The sequence below is a fragment of the Somniosus microcephalus genome, chromosome 11 (genome assembly GCF_052327205.1).
Source record: "Somniosus microcephalus isolate GS21.2 chromosome 11, FLI_Smic_1.0, whole genome shotgun sequence".
In the NCBI taxonomy this organism is placed as follows: domain Eukaryota; kingdom Metazoa; phylum Chordata; class Chondrichthyes; order Squaliformes; family Somniosidae; genus Somniosus; species Somniosus microcephalus.
In genome coordinates, this window is record NC_140997.1 from 8,073,829 (window position 1) to 8,100,809 (window position 26,981).

At 44.6% G+C, this 26,981-nt stretch overlaps 1 protein-coding gene across 2 annotated transcripts in view; it reads left to right on the forward strand.

Moving 5' to 3' along the window:
* The window catches only part of LOC147110285 (ATP-dependent RNA helicase with zinc finger domain-like), a 332,514-nt gene that overhangs the window by 171,907 nt on the left and 133,626 nt on the right, over positions 1 to 26,981 (forward strand). For both annotated transcript variants that reach the window (XM_086000110.1, XM_086000111.1), the window contains exon 21: positions 13,543 to 13,771. In XM_086000110.1, coding sequence (XP_085856236.1) covers positions 13,543 to 13,771 — 229 coding nt within the window. The remainder of the gene's footprint in view (positions 1 to 13,542; positions 13,772 to 26,981) is intronic.

A 26,981-nucleotide genomic window follows, 5' to 3' on the forward strand; every position in this document is an offset into this window, starting at 1 on the left:
CAGGAGATTTAGAGGGGATTTGAGGAGGAACTTTTTCACCCAGAGGGTGGTTGGAATGTGGAACTCAATGCCTAAAAGGGTGGTAGAGGCAGGAACCCTCACAACATTCAAGAAGCATTTGGATGAGCACTTGAAATGCCATTGCATACAAGGCTATGGACCAAATGCTGGAAAATGGGATTAGACTGGACAGGGATGGATGGGCGGCACAGACACGATGGGCCGAAGGGCCTCTTTCTGTGCTGTAAAACTCTATGACTCTATGACTCTATGCAGTCGGCTAGAGTCAGAATTTTGTTTGATGACACTCCTGTGAAGCTACTCGGGATGTTTTATAACTTTAAAGGTGCTATATAAATTCAAGTTTTAGTTGTTTAGGCTCCAGCGGATGGGTGCACGAGTGCATTTTTTGTCTTTGTTTTCCCCATCCTTACAGGCAAGTGTTTACCTCCACAGTTGCTTTTCTCCTTCCCCAAGTGGCGAGGTTAATGTCAGGGACTAACCAGCATAACCTAGCTTCAGAGAACCGGGGCACTGCGCTACCTCCTCCATACCTTTTCTCTGACATTGGGTTTGCATTGTTCAGATCAAAGCCAAATCTTTGAAACACTGAAGGGCATTAATGATGTAGATGCAAGCTGGCCATTATTGTGGACTGGAGGCCATTATTGTGGACTAGAGGACACAAGTACAAGTTTAAAGACTACACATTAAGCTTGGGATTGGAAGACATTTTCTTCCCATAAAGTAGTGTGTGCACGGAACCGAATCCCAGCAAGAACAGCTGATGCATGTGTTCCACTGCACTGTGCAACTGCTTCCCGTATAGTGAGGACTGATCTTCGGGGCTCACACGAATTGACCATGGAATAAATACATTTCTTGGGATACTCTGTTGTGAGGTCATCTCGACTGATTGCATAAAGTGCTTTTATTGACGTTGCTGGACTAATTTCAGGAGAGGAAAGTTTTATCAGCCTCTCTGCACTGTATTGCACCAAAGCGGAATAACAACATCGACAACACTTTACATGACCCACAAAAAATGTCTCCGATGTGCCGCAAGAACCGGACAATACAGCCTTTTTATATTTCCATGTGTAATCGATGGCAAGACAACAGCTGTATTTGCCATTGGTTGCAGTTTCACATCTTAAAAGCAGCTTTTATAAATTTATTATGCCAGGACCTGTGCAGTTTCCTCTATTTACAGACTGTCCAGGACAAGAGACCATGATCTCATTGAATGGTGGAACAGGCTCGAGGGGCCGAATGGCCTACTCCTGCTCCTATCTTCTATGTTTTACATTGCCTGTTTTTGTTTCTACTTATTGGTGTTTGCTTTGTCTGCATGGTGTGTGCATTTATGTATTTGTTTCCACAGATCCCTTGATTTTAACAATCTGGTGCCAGTCCACCGTGGTTTTGTAGCAATTCTAGGTCTGCTGTGTCTGTAAAGGCCAGGCTAGCTCTTTATTTCATCGTTTGATTATGCATTAAGTTGCTTTCAGCAAACTGCTAGTAAATCCGGCAAAGCATTCATCATCCAGTTATTGAACTTTATCTTGGTTCAGGAATTCTCAGCCCTCCTGGAACAGGCTAATAAATATGTAAAGATAGACAATGCATTCTCGTGAATTATACGGTCCAGGAAATGTTGGAGTGAATGGTGAGACAAACATTTTATTAAAAAATTTAATTCTTCTGTTGCAAATCAGTGTAACTGCACAGTACAGTAGGTGACGCAGTATGATGCAGACAATTGTGCCACCTGTTCGGGACTGCCGAATATCTTACAAGTATTTCAAGTGCTGAGTGGCTTGCTGTGGTTTCCCAGGTTTTCCTGTATTTTTTTTTCCTAATAATAGCCCATCCAGGAGCTTTTTTCTTGAAGTCATAGCCTCGTTCTAAAATGTGACAATGTTGTAGATATAGTCAGACTTGTATTTGTATCGCACTTTATCGTGTGCATCAAACGATTGTCATGCTTTTTGGGTCATTACATTACATTAGATATTCTCTTGTGTTGAGCATCACCAACCACGTCCTTCTGAATAGCAATCCAGATAAACATTTTTACTGAATTGAGACACAGGCTTGGAATTAATAAGTGTTTTTATTCACATCGGATAGATGAACAAACAGCACAAAGTGAGATTTATGTCTGCGTGCACTGCTAGTTGTATCAAATAACAAAGACACAAGTTGCTTTGTCTCTAAACATGGAGCTTTAAACAGAGAGCCTCTTCCTGTAAAACTCTCTAGCAATACCACCCTGGCTTAGCTGTCCTAGACTTCGCAAATACAGGCAGCCTTTTGGCTATTGGCTGTGAGTTACAAACACAAGTGGCTCCCTCTGACCGATCCAAGACCGCCAATGTAAATCTCGGAGAAGAATCCTCTGCCAATTGAGCTGTCAATTACAGGGAGCTCAACCCAGTCAAGGTCCTGCACTCTTCTTATTGGTCTCGGCAACAGCGGTCAATCAAAGTTACTACCTCAGATTGGGGCCGACCCTTTATAAACTGTGCCCAAGGACCACCTTGTCTGTCTAGCTATGTGTTACGGGTCAATTGAATAGAACAACATCTTAAGCGTGCTAAGCTTGAATAAAGGAGACTATGAAGGTATGAGAGCGGAATTGAGTAGAGTGGATTGGGAAAATAGATTAAAGGGTAAGACGATACATGATCAGTGGTGTACATTTAAGGAGTTACTTTACAACTGCCAAAAAAAAATATTCCACTGAGAAGAAAAGGGTGTAAAAGAAAAGACAGCCATCCGTGGCTAAGTAAAGAAATTAAGGATAGTATTCGACTAAAAACAAGGGCATATAAGGTAGCCAAATCTAGTGGGAGGATAGAGGATTGGGAAAACTTTAAAAGACAGCAAAAAATAACAAAAAGATTGATTAAGAAAGGGAAGATAGATTATGAAAGTAAATTAGCAAAAAATATAAAAACAGATAGTAAGAGTTTTTATAGTTATATAAAAAGAAAAAGGGTGGCTAAAGTAAATGTTGGTCCCTTAGAGGATGAGACCGGGAAATTAATGGTGGGAAATATGGAGATGGCAAAAAAACTGTGAATATTTTACATCAGTCTTTACAGTAGAAGACACTAAGAATATCCCAACACTGGACAAACAGGGGGCTAAAGGGAGGGAGGAGCTAAACACGATCAAAATCACTAAGGAAGTGGTACTCGGTAAAATAATGGGACTCAAGGCGGATAAATCACCTGGACCTGATGGCTTACATCCTAGGGTCTTGAGGGAAGTGGCGGCAGGGATTGTGGATGCATTGGTAATAATTTTCCAAAACTCCCTGGACTCAGCAAAGGTCCCGGCAGACTGGAAAACTGCTAATGTAACACCCTTATTTAAAAAGGGCAGTAGACAGAAGGCTGGAAACTATAGACCGGTTAGCCTAACATCTGTGGTAGGTAAAATTTTGGAGTCCATTATTAAGGAGACAGTAACAGGACAGTTGGATAATAATTTAATAGGACAAAGTCAGCATGGTTTTATGAAGGGGAAGTCATGTTTGACAAATTTGCTGGAGTTCTTTGAGGAAGTAACATATAGGGTGGATAAAGGGGAACCAGTGGACATAGTGTATTTAGACTTCCAAAAGGCATTTGACAAGGTGCCACACAGAAGATTATTGCTTAAGATAAAAAATCACGGGATTGGGGGTAATATTCTGGCATAGATAGAGGATTGGCTATCTAACAGAAGGCAGAGAGTTGGGATAAATGGTTCATTCTCAGACTGGCAATCAGTAACTAGTGGTGTTCCGCAGGGGTCAGTGCTGGGTCCCCAACTCTTTACAATCTATATTAACGATTTGGAGGAGGGGACCGAGTGTAACATATCAAAGTTTGCAGATGATACTAAGATGGGAGGGAAAGTAGTGAGTGAGGAGGACATAAAAAACCTGCAAGGGGACATAGACAGGCTAAGTAAGTGGGCAGAGATTTGGCAGATGGAATACAATACTGGAAAGTGTGAGGTTATGCACTTTGGCAGGAAAAATCGTCGAGCAAGTTATTATCATAATGGCAAGAAACTGGAAAGTACTGAAGTACAAAGGGATCTGGGGGTCCTGGTGCACGAAACTCAAAAGGTTAGTATGCAGGTGCAGCAAGTGATTAAGAAGGCCAATGGAATGTTGGCTTTCATTGCTAGGGGGATAGAATATAAAAATAGGGAGGTATTGCTTCAGTTGTACAAGGTATTGGTGAGACCGCACCTGGAATACTGCGTACAGTTTTGGTGTCCATACTTAAGAAAGGACATACTTGCTCTCGAGTCAGTCCAAAGAAGGTTCACTCGGTTAATCCCGGGGTTGAGGGGATGGACATATGAGGAGAGGTTGAGTAGATTGGGACTCTACTCATTGGAGTTCAGAAGAATGAGAGGCGATCTTATTGAAACCTATAAGATTGTGAAGGGGTTGGATCGGGTGGATGCGGGGAAGATGTTCCCGATGATGGGTGAAACTAGAACTAGGGGGCATAGTCTTAGAATAAGGGGCTGCTCTTTCAAAACTGAGATGAGGAGGAACTACTTCACTCAGAGGGCGGTCGGTCCATGGAATATGCTGCCCCAAAAAGCTGTAGAAGCTACATCATTACATAAATTTAAAACAGAAATAGACAGTTTCCTAGAAGTAAAGGGAATTAATGGTTATGGGGAGCGGGCAGGAATTTGGACATGAGTCTAGGTTCGGATCGGTCATGGCCCTGTGGGTAGCGGAGCGGGCCCAGGGGCCGTGCAGCCTGATCCTGCTCCTATTTCGTGTGTCTAATTCTGTTAGATTCAGGAGATGGTTCTGTGATAGTGGATTGGCGGTTAGGATCAGATCAGCCATGATCTTATTGAATGGTGGAGCAGGCTCGAGGGGCCGATTGGCCTACTCCTCCTATTTCTTACGTTCTTAAGTAAGCGGCAAGGTGTTCCTGAGGAACAATGTGGCGCATTTCTGACAATAGCATAAAATATTTGGGATTGCAAATAACATCTCCTGGGATGATTAACCAGTGAACATTACTAGCCACTATTGTTTGCACCAAAGCACCTTGAGGCGCGCTTTCCCAGATAATGTCCTGAGCACTCAACTATCTGGTGACGGGAAAGATTTTCGTAGCTTTGGGACTTAACCCCTTATATGTTGATTCTATCAATACAAAAATACAAGTTAAAAACATTTAAAATTGGAAAAATTGATTTTTTTAATCGAGTCTCAAAACATTTCACATATATAACTTACGTTGGCAGCTGCAGGAATCATTTTGGACATAGCAAGGTTCCAAAAACAGCAATGAGATTAAATCCGTTTCTGGTGGTGTTGATTGAGGGAGAAATGTTGGCCTGGACACCAGGAGAACTCACTGCATCTCTTTGAATAGTCGTGTGGGATCCACCCAAACCAGCAGACAGGGCCGAAGTTTAACGTCTTGCCTGAAGGGCAGCTCCTTCAACTAGGGTTGTTAACTTTGGATGGGCATTTTCTGTGAGGTTTCATCACTTGACCTTTCCCACCCAACTGCCATTGGTTCCCTGACATGTCCATCCTCATGGTGCACCACCTTCCCGTTGGATGACCCTTGGCTGGTGGTCAAAGCGCCCATCTTCGATATTTATTCTGCCCCTGTCATTTTTCTCCTGTGCTGCTTGGAGCAGTATCTGAGAGAATAGTCTTCAATTCCTGGAGGCTCCAGGACAATCGGGAGAGTTGGTAGTCTGACCTCCGGCAATGCAGCTTTTCTTTAGAACTAGACTGAAGTGTCAGCCTGCTTTATTTGCTGCACTCCTAGAGTGAGGTACTGAAACTGCCTCTGTAAATTGCTCCTGAGTGATTATATAACTGGAGAAACTTTCATCTTGGGGATTCCTAAAAAAATATTTTCCAGGCATGTTTCAGTAGACAGTTTTTGAAGTTATCCTGTTGGGACATGTCTTAGTGGCTGAGGGACATGGCAGACTGAGTGCGTGAGGCTGGGAGCCAACCTTTCACCTGTTTGTGTGCCCCAACAGGTGTGTTCTTATTTAATATTTTATATCCTGTTCCACAGTTCCTTGTAATCCAAGGTTGAAAAGGAATAACTTTATTAAGGTTAACAAAACATTTTATACGGCAGCTTAGTGTTTGCTAACAGAACACCATCTTCAGTCACCTGCCTGGAGCAGTATGCCTCAAACCCAGCTGCTATTTGATGCACTGTCAAATACCCATTGTTAAGGGAATGTGTCTAAATTACAGACTCAAACCAATATTTACACACGACATTTAGTGAAGGAAAAGATATCTGTAAATGTGCATACTAGATCATTACCTCACCCTCTGATGAACTGTACACATTCAAACTCTCGGAGACCAGACACAGAACTACATTTTTTTTGTTAAGTGTTACAAGTTATTTATTGCAGCACTTTAAAAAGGCCATCCTTGTAAGAAGGGAGTACAGTAATAGTATTCGAATATAATCATGCATAAAATTGGCAAAATGAGCGTGCATATTTTCACACCTATCTGCCAGCCTTTTGTGTTGGTGACATTGACAGTGGGAGGCAATCGCTTGCATTGAGTCCATCACTGACTAGGACACGCATGTTGTGAGCTGCAGTGGATGATGCAGCTCCATAGTGCAGCTGATTTGTGGCCATGTTATGACATGTGTATTTACTAGTGGTTCATCACTCGGACATAAAGAAAGAAAGACAGAATTGTGTGGTGTATGTGCCTTTAAGAGCAATTATGGTGTATGTGCCTTTAAGAGCCCCAGGTGTGCGTAATGCCGGTAATTGCCACTTGGGCTATATAAGCCTGTGTATTGTGTATATCCTTTACAAACCCCCCCCAGACTTGCTTAGTAAATACCTATGAACCAACTCCTGTCTTCAGTGTCTTTATCTACACACGGACACTACAGTGGCGACGAAGTGGAAACGGACTTACCTGCAATTCGGCAGCACCTCAAGGACATCGATTCCTCCAGCGTCCAGAAGACTCAAGGAAGTAAGAGAAACTGTGGTTTCACCAGCTGGCCAAGCTGGTGACAGGTACTGCGCTAATCCTTCCTGGGCGTCAGGCTGGAGCTCCAGCGGCGGGCTCTACAGCTGAACCAGGCAGCGAAATCGGAGGCAAGCAATAACGGACTGGGAGGGTGCACTCGAGAGACGGCCGGCGCGGCAAGCAGGTCAGCGTTTAGACCTCCGTCGGGAACGAGTCTCCAACAGTGAATAAACGGAAACCACAGTAAAACAGCGTTGTTATCGGTAGCAGCGGCGGGAAAGCGCGGGAAGCGCCATATCGTTGCTACAGAGAGAAAAAAAAAAAGCGTGGGAAGCGCCATATCTTTTCTGAAATGCCTAAATCTGGTAATATTGAGGCTTTTGATGGCGAAATAGAAGATTGGACCACATACGTGGAAAGAGTAGAGGTTTATTGCACTGCAAATGGAATAACAGATGAAAAAAAAGCTTCAGTACTTCTGAACTTAATGGGCGCGAAGACATACGGGCTGTTACGAAATTTAATCACTCCAGCCAAACCAAAGGACAAGACTTTTAAAGAAATTGTTGATACCCTGCAGGAGCATTTAAACCCAACACCGCTGCTGATAGCGGAACGATTCAAGTTCTTCAAGAGAAATCAACACAAGAATGAAAGTAATGCTGATTACCTAACCGAATTAAGAAAGCTATCAAAGTACTGCCAATTCGGAGCAGGACTATCGGATTATCTTCGAGACAAATTTGTTTGCGGTCTCTTAAGTGAAGGAACACAAAAAAGACTGCTTTCTGAAAAAGATTTAACATTGGACAAAGCTTTCAGTATGGCTGTATCATACGAAGCAGCAGCAAAAGGAGCTGCAGAGATACAAGAGACACAGGACTTCGGCACCCATAAAATGACACAGGAGTTCGGAAGATGTTATCGCTGCGGCAGATCCACCCATAACCAGAGGGACTGCTGGTTCAAGGGCAAAGCATGCAGGCAATGTGGTAAGATTGGACACATTGCACAGGTATGCCAATCTGGACAAAATAAATCCACTGACGGAAAACAAAAAATCAATAAAGAAAAGTACAGGAAGGTACAAATGATGACGGACAATAGCTCCGAACACCAGAATAGCGATAGCGACTCCGGAAACAAGAGACTAAGCTGTCTCAAATTACATAATGTACTTGCCAAAGAGGATTACCAAACCATTTGGGTTACCCTCACAATAGCAGGGTCCCCAGTTAAAATGGAGCTAGATACAAGATCAGCTCTAACCGTAATAAATCGACGAGATTACGAGAGGCTATTTTCGCATATACCTCTAAAAGACACATCCATTATCTTAACATATACGGGGCAGAAAGTCTACCCCAAAGGAAAAATAAGGGTGCCTGTGGTATACAACGGCAAAGAAATACAAAAGTTGTATTTATACATTCTACAAGATGGTGGTCCACCGTTGTTGGGACGTGAATGGATAAGGAAGATACGTTTAGACTGGCACTCCATTCAGGCACTGACGGTGACCAGTAAGGAAAAAAACAATGATGACATCATACCTGAACGATTAAAAGACATCTTGGCCAACGCCAAAGAAGTGTTTCAAGAGAAACTAGGAACCTTGAAAGGCATCACCGCCTCAATAAAAGTGGAAGATACAGCAATTCCAAAATTTTCTAAGGCAAGACCGGTGCCATACGCAATACGTCCGGCAGTCGAGGCAGAGCTGAAGAATTTGGAAAAGGCAGGCGTATTATCCAAAATAGATTGGAGCGAATGGGCAACACCTATCGTTCCAGTCATGAAAAAAACATTGAAAAATAACTCTGAGGAACAGAAAAAAATTCGCATCTGTGGGGACTTTAAGGTGACTGTAAACCCGGTCCTTCACACGGTACAGTATCCTCTTCCGAGGATAGAAGATATTTTCGCCTCACTATCCGGAGGGAAACGTTTCACAAAAACTGACTTGGCACAGGCATATCTACAGATGGAGGTTGAGGAGACCTCTAAAAAGTATCTCACAATAAACACACACAAAGGCCTGTACCAGTACAATCGACTGGTTTTTGGAATAGCATCAGCTCCAGCTATCTGGCAAAGAGCTATGGAGCAAGTCCTGCAAGGGATTCCGGGGACTCAATGCTACCTAGACGACATCCTTATAACAGGAGAAAACGACAACGAGCACCATGCCAATTTGGAGCAGGTGCTCACTAGGCTGAAAGAACGGGGCCTATGAGCAAATCGCCCCAAGTGCGAATTTTTCCAAAATCAGATATCATATTGTGGCCACATAATTAATAAGGAAGGGTTGCATAAGTCACCTGAAAAAATTGAAGCAGTTATAAAAGCCCCAGCACCTGAAAATGTTTCACAATTAAGGTCATTCCTGGGATTAATAAATTACTATCATAAATTTTTACCGAACTTATCAACTATTCTACACCCTCTTAATGATCTTCTACAGACAGGAGTGATTTGGAAATGGAACGAAGACTGTAAACGTGCCTTCCATAAATGTAAAGACTTAATCACATCCGAGAAAATTTTGGCTCATTACAACCCATCGCTACCAATCAGACTGGCGTGCGATGCATCCCCTTACGGCATAGGAGCGGTATTGTCCCATAGATTCCCTGATGGCTCGGAACGGCCGATAGCTTTTGCGCCACGCTCATTGAACTCAGCTGAGCGTAACTATGCCCAGATAGACAGGGAAGCACTCAGCCTGGTATGGGGAGTGAAGAAATTCAACCATTACCTACACGGACAAAAATTTACCTTGCTGACTGACCATCAACCCCTCATCTCCATATTCAACCCTAAAAAAGGTGTCCCCATTATGACGGCACAAAGACTACAGAGGTGGTCCCTTTTTCTAGGGGCACACCAATACAACATTGAATACAAAGGGTCAAAACAGCATGGGAATGCTGACGGTTTATCACGCCTACCGTTGCCAACGATAGAAGAGGCACCTACAGTAGACCCAGTAGAGATATTCCACTCTACCATAGTGGAATATCTACCGGTGACAAATTCTGCCATTGAAAGGGAGACAAGAAATGACCCTACTCTCTCTCGGGTCTACGATTTAACAGTGAAGGGATGGCCAGCACATGGCGAACCACTGTTGCCAGCATTCTCGCAAAGAAGAGAACAGCTGTCAGTGTGCCGAGGAACCTTGATGTGTGGATCCAGAGTGGCGATTCCACCCAAACTCCAGGATAAAGTGCTAAAGGAGCTTCACGAGGGGCATCTGGGTGGAGTGAAAATGAAGAACCTAGCTAGGGCGTTTGTATGGTGGCCAGGTATCGATGGAGACATCGAAGACATGACCAAGAGCTGCCTAGGATGCCAGAAGGTCCAAAATGCTCCGCCACAGGCCCCTCTACATCCATGGGAGTGGCCCTCATCTCCCTGGCAAAGGGTGCACATCGACTTTGCTGGTCCATTTATGGACTCAATGTTCTTAATCGCAGTTGATGCACACTCCAAGTGGCCGGAGGTAATAAAGATGTCCTCCACCACCACGGAAAAAACCATCACAGTATTAAGGACCATATTTGCCAGGAATGGGCTGCCGGAGCAGATATGTTCTGATAATGGACCGCAATTTGTGTCCGAAGAATTCAGAAAGTTCTTAAAGAACAATGGGGTAAAGCACTACACGTCCGCCCCATACCATCCCGCCACCAATGGATTGGCTGAAAGGTTTGTCCAGACCTTCAAGAAGGCCATCAAGGCCATGGGTAATGAAGACATAAAACTTCAGCACAAGGTGGATAACTTCTTATTTGCATATAGGAATGCAACGCATATGGTTACTAACCAAACTCCCGCCATGATGTTCTACAATAGAAACCTAAGATGCCGGCTGGATTTGGTCAAGCCCAACATCCGAAGGGACGTGGAGAACCGGCAGTTTCAGGGCATGAATGAAAGGCCAACTAGGGCCTTCCAGATAGGCCAACCGGTTTTGGCCCGGGACTACCGTACCGAGAAATGGCAGCCTGGAACTATCTGCACACGATTAGGACCACTGATGTATACCGTGGACATCGGAGACAGCATAATAAGGCGCCATGCTGACCAAATCATCAAGTCATCCGAAAAGGGACAACCTACACCACCACTCTATACATCTAACGATGAAGTAGAGATACCCATATCTACCTCTGATCCGGTGATACTGGAGCCCGATGAACCCGACACTGGCCTTCAAGCCGAATCAGCCTTGCCAGAAGAACCTACTACACCACCAGAAACTACTACACCCCCGAGGCGTTATCCGGACCGAGTCAGGAAGCCTCCTGAGAGACTAACTTATAATTAATTAATACAGCAATGTATATTATTTTGCATATAACATGTAATTAATAATTACTTAAAATATGATTGTACTAGTTAGCTAGAAGGGGAGGAATTGTGGTGTATGTGCCTTTAAGAGCCCCAGGTGTGCGTAATGCCGGTAATTACCACTTGGGCTATATAAGCCTGTGTATTGTGTATATCCTTTAGAAACCCCCCCCCCCCCCCCAAGACTTGCTTAGTAAATACCTATGAACCAACTCCTGTCTTCAGTGTCTTTATCTACACACGGACACTACAAATTGGGTTTCATATATATCTCTAATGCCATTGCTTACATACATCGCTCTGCTGTCAAAATGAACTAGGAAACGAAATATTGATTTGATAGTTATAAAGGCTGTGCATGAGCTGGGTTTACATGAGTTTATAAGGACACATTGAGACTATAGCGATGATGCTCATTACAATATTTCATTTGGATCTTCCAAGTTCCTGGATGGCACATTCTGTCTGCAGATATTTTGGCTATCACTAATTGTGCTCGATGAAAATTAAACCCAAGTTACACTCGTAATGCTCAAATGAAATCTACAAAATAGGTTTGGATGATCAAAAGAAAGGGTGTTCATGACCAGAATTGACTGCACCAATATTAACTGTTGAACGGATTTGCCCATCTAATTAAATAATAGACTGAATTCCAAGTTCCAATATTGCAAACTAAAATGTTCTTCTGTTTCCCAGAAAGGGCCTTGGTTTTGAAGTAAAAATTTTAACCAGATGATCATTAATTGATGAAATGAAATTCAAATTTTTCAGTTGAAAACATTAAATTCATCTTCCATTTTTAGGATAATCCGGGATTTTCTTATAAATTTTGGGCCTGCATGGTGGAAGTGACTTGTTCCAATGCAGTGATGAGGTAACGAACAAGCCATTACCAGCTTGGGGCAGTCAGTATTAAATGTAAAAAAAAAAGCTGCAGCCAGATGCAGTGATACCTGATTGGAGCCTCTGGGGAAAAGTGATCATCATATAATAGAATTTCATATGATGTGGTTAAATCTGAAACTAGGATCTTAAATTTAAATAAAGCCAATTACAGAGGTACGAAAGGCAATTTGGCTGAGGTATATTGGGAAATTAGATTAAAAGATATAACGGTAGATAAGCGATGGTAAACATTTAAAGAAATAATTCATAATTCTCAATGAATATACATTCCCTTAAGGAATAAAAGCTCCACTAGAATAGTGGTACAACTGTGGCTAACTGGAGAAGTTAAGGATAGTATTAGATTAAAAGAAGAGACTTACAATGCTTTTAAGTAGTGTCGTAAGCCCAAGGCTTGGGAGGGTTTTAAAAATCAGCAAAGGATGACCAAGAAAGTGATAGAGGGAGAAAATAGAATATGAGCCAGAAATATAAAAACAGATTGTAAGAGCTTTTACAAGTATGTATAAAGGAAGATATTAGTAAAAGTAAACGTGGGTTTCTTAGAGGCAGAGACAGGAGAAATTATGGGGAATAAGGAAATGGCAGAGATGTTAAACAAATATTTTGTGTCGGTCTTCACTGTAGAAGGAAAGATTGAGTGGAATGGGACTATATTCTCTGGAGTTTAGAAGAATGAGGTGATCTCATTGAAATGTATAAAATTCTTAGAGGGCTTGACAGAGTAGATGCAGAGAGGCTGTTTCCCCTGGCTGGAGAGTCTAGAACCAGGTGTCATTGTCCCAGGATAAGGGGTTGGCCATTTAGGACTGAGATGAGAAATGTATTCACTCAGAAGGTTGTGAATCTTTGGAATTCTCTACCCCAGAGGGCTGTGGATGCTCAGTCGTTGAGTATATTCAAGATTGAGATAGATAGATTTTTAGACACTAAGCGAATCAAGGGATATGGGGATAGGGCTGGAAGGTGGAGTTGATGTAGAAGTTCAGCCATGATCTTATTGACTGGTGGAGCAGGCTCGAGGGGCTGTATGGCCTAGGCCGACTCCTGCTCCTAATTCTTATGTTCTTATGTTAAGTGCAAGATGGTTTAAATGCTGTGGTACTGAGTGAGTTCTGATTTCATGATTTGGAGGAATTTTATATTGGTGCATGAAGTCCATTTTCAAGTTTTTTAAACTAGTGTATGTGACTTGATTTCAAATCCTGTTCGTGAGTGGTAAAATCACAGAAGGTATTGTTTTTTCTTGTTGTTTACAGACAGACAATTCCGAGTGCTGTTTCTGAGCACGGTCAGGACACGACACACCTACAAAGAACCACCGACCTCTGTGAGACGGAGAGATGCTCAGTTGGAGGAGTCCACGGAGGACCTGGAGTACGGCTTCTTGTCTAGTTATAGGATGCTGAATACCATTCTCACCAGGACACAGTCCCTTGTGGCAGTGGTCGGAGATCCAGTAGCTCTTTGTTCCATTGGAAAATGCAGGTGAGTTGCTGGTTTTCTCTTGCAGTAAGAATATGCCAGTACAGAGTGAATTGGTGCAGCTGAAGTGATTTAATTGGTAGGGAAGTAACCTGAATACCATTGAAGTGCACCATGACTCCATAATCATTGTGTACTTCATGGGTTTTCAAGTTGTGATTAGTCACTTTGAGAATATATTTGTAATAATCAAGAGGTTGGAATAACATAAGCCAGGAGAATAGTCCTCGAGTTGTTGATTGAGATCATTTCAGCTTCTGATTCAATGATGGACTTTTCCTTGTTCTGTGCTTGCTATCATTTGAAAAATTATGTAGTGTTCTTAATAAAATAAACCGTAGTAATGATGGTTACAAGTAGTGCTGAAATGCATTGATTGAAGACCGAAGAGGCTATTGTGCGATTGTCTATGCAGTATAACACTCAATCCAAGAAAGGGTATAATAAGGGATTCATTTAGTTGCTCTTCTCTCTCGCTCTCGCTCTCTTCCCCCCCCGATCCACACACGCTCTCGCCCTCTCCCCTCCCTCCTTCCTCCCCTCCCTCCTTCCTCTCCTCCCTCCTTCCTCGCCGCCCTCCTTCCTCGCCGCCCTCCTTCCTCGCCGCCCTCCTTCCTCGCCGCCCTCTCTCTCTCTCTCTCTCTCTCTCCTGACCCTCCCTCTCGCTCTCTCTCTCTCTCTCTCTCCCTCCCCTGACTCACACTCTCTCTCTCTCTCTCTCTCTCCACTGACTCTCTCTCTCTCTCTCTCTCTCTCTCTCTATCTCTCTCCCCTGACTCTCTCTCTCTCTGTTTCTCTCTCTCTCCCTCTCTCTCTCTCCCCTGACTCACTCTCTCTCTCTCTCTCTCTCTCTCTCTCTCTCTCTCTCTCTCCTGACCCTCCCTCCCTCCCTCTCTCTCTCTCTCTCTCTCTCTTTCCCCTGACCCTCCCTCTCTCTCTCTCCCCTGACTCTCTGTGTCTCTCTCGCTCTCTCTCGCTCTCTCTCTCTCTCTCTCTCTCTCTCTCTCTCTCTCTCTCTCTCTCTCTCTCTCTCTCTCTCTCCTGTCTCTCTCTCTCCTGACCCTCTCCCCTGACCCTCCCTCTCTCTGTGTCTCTCTCTCTCTCTTAAAGGGTTTGACAGGGTAGATGCAGGGAGGATGTTTCCCCTGGCTGGGGAGTCCAGAACCAGGGGTCACAGTCTCAGGATAAGGGGCCGGCCATTTAGGACTGATGAGAAATTTCTTCACTCAGAGGGCGGTGAATCTTTGGAATTCTCTATCCCAGAGGGCTGTGGGCGCTCAGTCGTTGAGCATAAGAAATAGGAGCAGGAGTAGGCCATTCGGCCCTTCGAGCCTGCTCCGCCATTCAATGAGATCATGGCTGATCTTCTGCTTCAACTCCATTCGCCGGCTTTATCGTCATATCCCTTGGTGTCCTTATTAGTCAGAAATCTATCGACTTCTGTTTTGAATATACCCAATGACTGAGCCTCCACAGTCCTCTGAGGTAGAGAATTCCAAAGATTCACCACCCTCTGTGAAGAAATTTCTTCTCATCTCAGGCCTGAATGGCCTACCCTTTATACTGAGGCTGTGGCCCCTGGTTCTAGACTCCCCAGCCAAGGGAAACATTCTCCCTGCATCCACCTTATCAAGCCCTGTAATAATTTTGTATCCTTCAATGAGATCCCTCTCATTGTTCTGAATTGAAGAGAATACAGGCCTAGTTTACGCAGTCTCTTCTCATACGACAGTCCCGCTATCCCAGGAATCAATCTCGTGAACCTTCATTGCACTCCCTCTATGGCAAGTATATCCTTCCTTAGGTAAGGAGGCCAAAATTGTATACCGTACTCCAGGTGTGGTCTCACCAAGGCCCTATATAATTGGAGTAAGACTTCTTTCCTCCTATACTCAAATCCTCTTGTAATGAAGGCCAGCATACCATTTGCCTTCCTAATGGCTTGCTGCACCTGCACATTCACTTTGTGACTCATGTACAAGGACATCCAGGTTCCTTTGAGCATCTGCATTCCCCAATCTTTCACCATTTAGGAAATATTCTGCCTTTCTGTTTTTTCTGCCAAAGTGAATAACTTCACATTTATCCACATTATATTCCATCTGCCATGTTCTCACCCACTCACTGAGCCTGTCGAGATCCCCTTGAAGCCTCTTCACATCCTCTTCACAACTGACACTGCCACCTAGCTTTGTATCATCAGCAAATTTGGAAATGTTACATTTAGTTCCCTCATCCAAATCATTGATATAAATTGTGACTAGCTGGGGCCCAAGCACCGATCCTTGCGGTACTCCACTAGTCACAGCCTGCCATCCTGAAAAAGACCCGTTTATCCCTACTCTTTGTTTTCTGTCTGTTAACCAATTGTCCATCCATGCTAGTATATTACCCCCAATTCCATGTGCCCTAATTTTGTTCACCAACCTCTTGTGTGGGACCTTATCGAAGGCCTTCTGAAAATCCAAATACACCACATCTACCGGTTCCCCTTTGTCTACTCCACTAGTTACATCCTCAAAGAACTCCAATAGGTTTGTCAAACAGGATTTCCCTTCCATAAATCCATGTTGACTCTGCCCAATCTTGCTATTAGTTTCTAAGTGCCCAGTTATCCACCGAATCCCCCACTATCAACATCCTGGGGTTCATCATTAACCAGAAACTTAACTGGACCAGCCACATAAATACTGTGGCAACAAGAGCAGGTCAGAGGTTGGGTACTCTGCGGCGAGTGCCTCACCTCCTAACTTCCCAAAGCCTTTCCACCATCTACAAGGCACAAGTGAGGAGGGTGATGGAATACTTTCCACTTGCCTGAATGAGTGCAGCTCCAACAACACTTGAAACTCGACACCATCCAGGACAAAACAGCCCATCCACCACCTTAAACATTCACTCCCTCCACCACCGGCGCACCGTGGCTGCAGTGTGTACCATCTACAAGATGCACTGCAGCAACTCGCCAAGGCTTCTTCGGCAGCACCTCCCAAACCCGAGACCTCTGCTACCTAGAAGGACAAGGGCAGCAGGCGCATGGGAACACCACCAACTCCAAGTTCCTCTCCAAGTCACACACCATCCTGACTTAGTATATCACCGATCCTTCGTCGTCACTGGGTCAAAATCCTGGAACTCCCTACCTAACACCACATGGACTGCAGCGGTTCAAGAAGGCGGCTCACCACCACCTTCTCAAGAGCAACTAGGGATGGGCAATAAATGCTGGCCTTGCCAGCGATGCCCAGATCCCATAAATGAACAAAAAAAAAAGTTATTGCATCCTTTATAATAGATCTCCAGCATTTTTCCAACTACTGAAGTGAGGCTAACCGGTCTGTAGTTCCCCGTTTTCTCTCTCCCTCCTTTCTTAAATAGCAGGGTCACATTTGCTATCCTCCAATCTGCAGGAACCGTCCCAGAATCTATAGAATTTTGGAAGATGACAACCACTGCGACCACTATCCCAATGGCCACCTCTTTCAAAATCCTAGGATGTAGGTCATCCGGTCCTTGGGATTTATCGACTTTTAGTCCCATTAATTTTGCTAGTACTGTTTTTTTACTAATAATAATTTCTTTAAGTTCCTCATTCTCGCCACACCCTTGGTTTTCTCGTATTTCTGAAGGCTTTGTGTCTTAATGCGAGGAACATTTGTAATAAGGTGGACGAATTGGCTGCGCAAATAGAGGTAAACGAATATGATTTGGTTGGGATTACGGAAACGTGGCTCAAGGATGGCCAAGACTGGGAACTCAACATCCAGGGGTATTCGATATTCAGGAAAGATAGGCAAAAAGGAAAGGGAGATGGGGTAGCATTACTGGTTAAAGAAGGGATTAATACAATTGTAATGAAGGATATTAGCTCTGATGATGTGGAATCTGTATGGGTAGAATTGAGAAATACTAAGGGGGAAAAAAACATTAGTGGGAGTGGTATATAGACCTCCAAACAGTAAGGCGGAGGTTGGGGATGGCATTAAAAGGGAAATTAAAGAAGCGTGCAATAAGGGCACAGCAGTCATCATGGGTGACTTTAATCTACATATAGATTGGGCCAACCAAATTAGTAACAATACTGTGGAGGAGGAATCCCTGGAGTGCTTACGGGATGGTTTCCTGGACCAATATGTCGAGGAACCAACCAGAGATCAGGCCATCTTAGACTGGGTATTATGTAACGAGAAAGGATTAATTAGTTGTACGAGGCCCCTTGGGTCAGAGCGATCATAATGGGGCAGAAATTCCTCCCCAAACGCGTGAGTACGGAAGGGGTACTCACGTGTCTGGCTGGAGGAAATGCCGGTTTTCAGCATGCACAGCGCATGCGCTGAAAAACGGCATTTCCTCTCCTCTAACCCAAGAGGTGAAGAGGCTAGCGCGTGCGTCTTGGATTTCCTCCGTTTTGGGGGATTTGCGCATGTCTAAAGGCCCCCGGTCTTTACGCTTGTAAAAAGCACACGTAAGTATTTATTTTTACAGGTAAGTGGTGTTTTAGTGTAATTTAGAATTTTTTTCCCACAGGTTTATTATTTTAAAGAATCTACAATAAGGTAAGTTTAGTTTTAGACCCTTTATATTAAAAATTTATTTTTTTCAAAAAAATAATTATTGTTTAAATTATTTTTTTTAACTTATTTATACTTAATTTAATGATTGGGATGTTTTCTAAATTTTTATTTAAAGTTTAAATAGTGTTTTGGGCCCCCGTAGTTTTCATGAGTTTGACAGTTCTTAATCTCAAACTCATGAATGAACCTTCCCCTCCCCTGATTGGTTGGTTGTACAGTGCTCACCTGATCCCAGCCGGCACATCGCACTAACTACGCCGCTGGATCAGGTAAGCACTGTGCGCAGACATCTGAACCGGGCCTGTGACAGGAAATGCAAGCCGGCCCGGGCTTCAGATGTCAGCGCGCATGGTGAGTGCAGATCGGGGGCTTGCACGCGCGGCAAGCCCCCGACGTCAAGTTCTGGGCCAATATGATCGAATTCTTCATTAAGATGGAGAATGAAGTAGTTGACTCGGAGACAAGGGTCCTCAATTTAAATAAAGGAAACTACAATGGTCTGAGGAGCGAGTTGGGTAGGATTGATTGGGGAATGGCACTCAAAGGGTTGGCGGTGGATAGGCAATGGCAAACATTCCAAGACTGAATGGATGAGCTACAGAATTTGTTCATCCCAGTTTGGCATAAAAATAAAACAAAAAAGGTGACTCAACCGTGGCTAACAAGGGAAATTAGGGTTAGCTTAAGATCCAAGGAGAGCACATATAAATTGGCTAGAAAAAGCAATAATCCTGAGGATTGGGAGCAGTTTAGGAGTCAACAAAGGAGGACAAAGGGACTAATTAAGAAAGGGAAAATAGAATATGAGTGTAAGCTAGCAGGGAACATAAAAACTGACTGTAAAAGCTTTTATAGATATGTGAAGAGAATAAGATTGCTGAAGTCAAGCGTAGGTCCCTTACAGTCAGAATCAGGGGAATTTATAATGGGAAACAAGGAAATGGCAGACCAACTAAATACATACTTTGGTTCTGTCTTCACAAAGGAGGACACAAATAACCTCCCAGAGATGCCGGGGAACATAGGGTCTGATGAAAGGGAGGAACTGAAAGAAATCAGTATTTGTAGGGAAATGGTGTTAGGAAAATTGATGGGACTGAAGGCTGATAAATTCCCAGGGCCTGATGGTCTACATCCCAGGGTACTTAAGGAAGTGGCCCTAGAGATAGTAGATGCATTGCTGGTCATCTTCCAGAACTCTCTAGACTCTGGAACGGTATCCATGGATTGGAGGGTAGCTAATGTTACCCCACTATTCAAAAAAGGTGGTAGAGAAAAAGCGGGGAATTATAGAAACATAGAAACATAGAGATAGGAACAGGAGTAGGCCATTCGGCCCTTCGAGCCTGCTCCGCCATTCAATGAGATCATGGCTGATCTTCGTCTGAGATCATAGCTGATCTTACCAGTTCAGTACCCTGTCCCCGCCTTTTCTCCGTAACCCTTAATCCCCTTAGCCTTCAGAAATATATCCAATTCTCTCTTGAAAATATTTATTGAATTAGCCTTCACAGCCCTCTGTGGCAGGGAATTCCACAGGCTCACCACTCTTTGAGTGAAGAAATTCTTCCTCATCTCTGTTTTAAATGATTTGCCCGCTATTTTTAGACTGTGGCCCCTGGTTCTGTGCTCCCCGGCCATTGGAAACATTCTCTCTGAATTCAGCCTGTCCAGGCCTGCCATAATTTTATATGTTTCGATGAGATCCCCTCTCAATCTTCTAAACTCCAGTGAGTACAAGCCCAAACTATTTAATCTCTCTTCGTAGGTCATTCCCGCCATTCCAGGTATCAGCCTGGTGAATCGCCGTTGCACTCTTTCCATGGCAAGAACATCCTTCCGCAGATGGGGCGACCAAAACTGTACACAATACTCCAGATGCGGTCTCACCAGCACCTTGTACAGCTGTAGTAAGGTATCCCTATTCCTATACTCGAACCCCCTTGATATGAAGGCCAACATACCATTTGCCTTCTTGATCGCCTGTTGCACCTGCATGCTCTCCTTCAGTGACTGGTGCACAAGAACACCCAGGTCCCTCTGCACTTCCCCATCTCCCAATCTATTGCCATTTAGATAATAATCTACCCTCCTGTTTTTACCCCCAAAGTGGATAACCTCGCATTTATCCACATTATAGTGCATCTGCCACGTATCCGCCCATTCCCCCAACCTGTCCAAATCGCACTGTAGCCTCCTGACATCCTCATCAGAGCCCACCCCTCCTCCTAGTTTAGTGTCGTCAGCGAATTTGGAAATATTGCATCCAATTCCCTGATCCAGATCATTTATATATATTGTAAACAGCTGGGGTCCCAGGACAGATCCTTGCGGCACCCCGCTGGTCACTGCCTGCCACTCCGAAAACGAGCCGTTTATTCCAACTCTCTGTTTTCTATCCGCCAGCCAGTTCTCTATCCACGTTAATACTTTGCCCCCAATCCCATGAGCCTTAATTTTGCATGATAATCTTTTGTGTGGAACCTTATCGAAGGCTTTCTGGAAGTCAAGGTACACCACATCCACTGGCTCTCCCCCATCTATTTTACCAGTTACTTCCTCAAAAAATTCCAGCAGATTAGTCAAACACGATTTACCCTTTGTAAATCCATGTTGACTCTGTCCGATCCTTTCCCCATTTGTCAAGTGCTCCGCTATTTTATCCTTAATAATGGACTCTAGCATTTTGCCCACAACCGACGTAAGGCTTACTGGTCTATAATTCCCTGCTTTCTCTCTACCCCCCTTTTTAAATATTGGGGTAACATTAGCTACCCTCCAATCCACGGGTACTGTTCCCGAGTCAATGGAGTTCCGGAAGATGATCCTTAGAGCATCTGCTATCTCCAGGGCCACCTCCTTAAGTACCCTAGGATGTAGTTTATCAGGCCCCGGGGATTTGTCGGCCTTCAGTCCCCTCAACTTACCCAACACCATATCCCTAGAGATACTAATTTCTGTCAGCTCCTCCCTCTCATTAGTCCCTATGTTTGCCGATATTCCTGGGAGGTTATTTGTGTCCTCCTTTGTGAATACAGAACCAAAGTATGAGTTTAATTGGTCTGCCATTTCCTTATTCTCCATTATATATTCTCCCGAATCGGACTGCAAGGGACCGACTTGGGATTTTACCAGTCTTTTCCTCCTGATATACCGATAAAAGCTTTTGCAGTCTGTCTTTATGTTTGCTGCAAGTTTACTTTCGTATTCTATTTTCCCCTTCCTGATTAATCCCTTTGTCCTCTTTTGCTGTATCCTGTACTGCCCCCAATCTTCCGGTCTGGTGCTTTTTTTTGCCAGTTGATATGCCCTTTTTTTTGATTTTATGCTGTCCCTAATTTCCCTCGTTATCCACGGTTGAGTCACCTTTTTAGGTTTATTTTTATGCCAAACCGGTATAAACATGTTCTGGAATTCTTCCATTCTATCTTTGAATGCTTGCCATTGTCTCTCCACTGTCAATCCCCCCAGAAACACCACCCAATCAATCTTACCCAATTCCCGTCTCATACCCTCGTAATTCCCTTTATTTAAGTTCTGGACCTTAGTCTCTGATTCAATTTCCTCACTCTCCATCTCGACTGAGAGCTCGATCATATTATGATCGCTCTGACCCAAGGGGCCTCGTACAAGAAGATTGCTGATAAGTCCCTTCTCATTGCACAATACCCAGTCTAAAATGGCCTGATCTCGAGTCGGCTAGACCGGTAAGCCTGACATCGGTAGTGGGGAAAATGCTAGAGTCTATTATAAAAGATGTAATAGCAGAGCACTTGGAAAGCAGTGACAGGATCGGACAAAGTCAACATGGATTTACAAAAGGTAAATCATGCTTGACTAATCTACTGGAATTTTTTGAGGATGTAACTGGTAAAATAGATAAGGGAGAACCAGTGGATGTGATGTATTTGGACTTTGAGAAGGCTTTCGATAAGGTCCCACATAAGAGATTAGCGTGCAAAATTAAGGCACACGGGATTGGGGGCAAGGTATTGACTTGGATAGAGAACTGGTTGGCGGACAGAAAGCAAAGAGTTGGAATAAACGGGTTGTTTTCCGAGTGGCAGGCAGTGACTAGTGGGGTACCGCAAGGATCGGTCCTAGGACCCCAGCTGTTCACAATATATATTAATGATCTGGACGAGGGAATTGGATGTAATATCTCCAAATTTGCAGACGACACAAAGCTGGGTGGGAGGGTAAGCTGTGAGGACGATGTCGTGAAACTCCAGTACGATTTGGACAGGTTGGGTGATTGGGCAGAAACATGGCAAATGCACTATAATGTGGATAAATGTGAGGTTATCCACTTTGGTGGCAAAAACAGGAAGGGAGATGAATATTTGAATGGCAATAGATTGAGAGAAGGGGAAGTGCAAAGAGACCTGGGTGTTATTGTGCACCAGTCGCTGAAGGTAAGCACGCAGGTGCAGCAGGCAGTTAAGAAAGCAAATGGTATGTTGGCCTTCGTAGCAAGAGGGTTCGAGTACAGGAACAAGGATGTCTTGCTGCAGTTGTGCAGGGCCTTGGTGAGACCGCACCTTGAGTATTGTGTGCAGTTTTGGTCACCTTACCTGAGGAAGGACATTCTTGCCATGGAGGGAGTGCAGCGAAGATTCACCAGGCTGATACCTGGAATGGCAGGAATGACGTATGAGGAGCGATTGTGTCGATTGGGCTTATACTCACTGGAGGTTAGAAGATTGAGAGGGGATCTCATCGAAACCTATAAAATTCTGTCCGGTCTGGACAGACTAGATGCAGGAAGGATGTTTCTGATGGCCGGGGAGTCCAGAACCAGGGGTCATAGTCTAAGGATAAGGGGTAAGCCATTTAGGACTGAAATGAGGAGGAATTTCTTCACCCAGAGAGTGGTGAACCTGTGGAATTCTCTACCACAGAAGGCAGTAGAGGCCAATTCATTAAGTATATTCAAGAAAGAGTTGGATATATTTCTTAAGGCTAAAGGGATCAAGGGATATGGGGAGAAGGCAGGGACAGGGTACTGGAATTGGATGATCAGCCATGATCTCATTGAATGGCGGAGCAGGCTCGAAGGGCCAAATGGCCTACTCCTGCTCCTATCTTCTATGTGCCTCCCTCCATGAAGACAGAAACAAAGTATTTATTTAATTTCTCGGCCATTTCCTCATTCCTCATTATAAATTCTCCCGTCTCTGACTGTAAATTACCTACATTTACCTTCGCCAGTCTTTTCTTTTTCACGTACCTATAGAAGCTTTTACAATCCATTTTTATTTTTTTTGCTAGTTTGTGCTCATATTCCATTTTCCCTTTATCAATTTCTTGGTCCCCCTTTGCTGATTTCTAAAAAGATCACAATCCTCAGGCTGACCGCTTTTTCTGGCAACTTTATAAGCTTCCTCCTTTGACTTAATACTAGCTTTAATTTCAAGGTAGAGATCAATAGATTTTTTAATATTAAGGGATATGGGGAGAGTGCAGGAAAGTGGAGATGAGGTAGAAGATGAGCCACGATCTGATTGGCAGAGCAGGCTCGAAGGGCCAAATGGCCGACTCCTGCTCCTATTTCTTATGTTCTTATGTAGAAGCAAGGGCCTAGTATACTGCTTTATGGTGATTTAATGTAGTGCCCCTACTGAAGAAAAAAATGAAATTATAAATGAGCATGCTCATTTATAATGTCCAAATATCAGACTATCCAGTGTTGGTATCACACACGGGAGTACTGGAATCCAGTGTTGGTATCACACACGGGAGTGCTGGAATCCAGTGTTGGTATCGCACACGGGAGTGCTGAAATCCAGTGTTGGCATCACACACGGGAGTGCTGGAATCCAGTGTTGGTATCACACACGGGAGTGCTGGAATCCAGTGTTGGTATCACACACGGGAGTGCTGGAATCCAGTGTTGGTATCACACACGGGAGTGCTGGAATCCAGTGTTGGTATCACACACGGGAGTGCTGGAATCCAGTGTTGGTATCACACACGGGAGTTCTGGAATCCAGTGCTGATATTAGGTGCAGAAATATTCTAACCTAATCCCGTGCTGCCTCCTGGAATTGGTGAAATTTATTCACGCCTGCTCCCTTATTCATGACTTCTCAATCTCAGCAATGTTCTCAAGAGATACAACTGGACGGTGGGAATACTGATCGATGAGTACTGATGGATGAGTCAGGTTGTATGCATGCCTAAGTGGCTGCAGTGTGTTATTGATAGAGGCCTGGGCACAGGTACATTGCCTGACCCCAGTATGGTGCAGGACGACCTCCAAATACAGCCTTCATTCTTGGCAACTCGTGTTATTGCAGCACGAGTAAAGCATTAAGAGAAAGACTTCTTCTGTTGCATGGCATGAAGCTGCACTACAAAACTGCAGCCAGGAGTGGCTGTGGGAAGGAAGATTTATCAACAGGAAGCGGCCAGGAGTGGCCCTGGGAAGGAAGATTTATCAACAGGAAGCGGCCAGGAGTGGCCCTGGGAAGGAAGATTTATCAACAGGGAGCGGCCAGGAGTGGCCCTGGGAAGGAAGATTTATCAACAGGGAGCGGCCAGGAGTGGCCCTGGGAAGGAAGATTTATCAACAGGGAGCGGCCAGGAGTGGCCCTGGGAAGGGAGATTTATCAACAGGGAGCGGCCAGGAGTGGCCCTGGGAAGGGAGATTTATCAACAGGGAGCGGCCAGGAGTGGCCCTGGGAAGGGAGATTTATCAACAGGGAGCGGCCAGGAGTGGCCCTGGGAAGGGAGATTTATCAACAGGAAGCGGCCAGGAGTGGCCCTGGGAAGGAAGATTTATCAACAGGAAGCGGCCAGGAGTGGCCCTGGGAAGGAAGATTTATCAACAGGAAGCGGCCAGGAGTGGCCCTGGGAAGGGAGATTTATCAACAGGGAGCGGCCAGGAGTGGCCCTGGGAAGGAAGATTTATCAACAGGGAGCGGCCAGGAGTGGCCCTGGGAAGGGAGATTTATCAACAGGGAGCGGCCAGGAGTGGCCCTGGGAAGGGAGATTTATCAACAGGGAGCGGCCAGGAGTGGCCCTGGGAAGGAAGATTTATCAACAGGGAGCGGCCAGGAGTGGCCGTGGGAAGGAAGATTTATCAACAGGGAGCGGCCAGGAGTGGCCCTGGGAAGGGAGATTTATCAACAGGGAGCGGCCAGGAGTGGCCCTGGGAAGGAAGATTTATCAACAGGAAGCGGTCAGGAGTGGCCCTGGGAAGGAAGATTTTTCAACAGGAAGCGGTCAGGAGTGGCCCTGGGAAGGGAGATTTATCAACAGGGAGCGGCCAGGAGTGGCCCTGGGAAGGGAGATTTATCAACAGGGAGCGGCCAGGAGTGGCCCTGGGAAGGAAGATTTATCAACAGGGAGCGGCCAGGAGTGGCCCTGGGAAGGGAGATTTATCAACAGGGAGCGGCCAGGAGTGGCCCTGGGAAGGGAGATTTATCAACAGGGAGCGGCCAGGAGTGGCCCTGGGAAGGAAGATTTATCAACAGGGAGCGGCCAGGAGTGGCCGTGGGAAGGAAGATTTATCAACAGGGAGCGGCCAGGAGTGGCCCTGGGAAGGGAGATTTATCAACAGGGAGCGGCCAGGAGTGGCCCTGGGAAGGAAGATTTATCAACAGGAAGCGGTCAGGAGTGGCCCTGGGAAGGAAGATTTATCAACAGGAAGTGAAGATGGAAAGTTAAACCAGTTGAACAACAACCAAAAAGTTCAAACAGAATTTTACAACGAGTGTGTACAGCGTTTGAATGAAAACAGAAATTGTTTGACCATTTATTTCATTGGAGACAAAGAACAGGAGTCCTGATCATGTCTGATTGTTGCAGGTTGGATTGCTGTGTAGTGATTGTTCATTAAATAATCTTTAGTCCATGTGGTGAGGTTCTTGTGCAGAACTTGCCATTGATGACTTGTCTCCAAGTATTTTCACTTTTTATTAAAATGTAACTGCCTCCTACTTGCTGGTTTAATGCCCTATACATTTCTAATGACAGTTACCAATATAATGGTTACACTTTTGGTGAGTAATGAAATGCTCTTTCTTTAATCAGAGACCCAGGTAATTTAAATTAGGCAGGACTGTAATCAAGCAGCAGTGACCCAATGCCTCAGTGATCAAGCGCAAATATGATGAGCAGTTTGCACTGTTTGTCGATGACAAATTGTGATGCAGCACAATTATGTACTCTCAGCACTTGTGTTACTGGCACAGAATGACTTCCACATTTGTTTACATCACAGTAATTGATTGAGTGAGGCGCTTTGAGACCTGCTGAAAATGTGATTATTATCTATATAAATGCAAATATCATTATTATTGTCAGTGGCATAGCTTGGTAGGAGCTAGAGATCAGATGGTGGCAAAGACATCCGTGAGCCCTTCACATTTGTTGTTAGAGTTGAGGATGGAGCAGGCAAGAGGAAAGTGGTTGGTAGTAGAGAAAAGGAGCCGGGGTGTATCTTTCCCCTTCAGGGTGCCATTTTGGCAGTGGAGCGCGAAGCTGAGTAGGACTTGGTATGATCAAGCCAGATCTGGTGATAGATGGCTATGCCGGTTGTGTGCCAGGTCCACTCAAATTTGCACCCCATAAACTTGAGACGAGAATGGGGGGTACACCAGAGGGAATGATCAGGGTGGCAGACTCAAGATTTT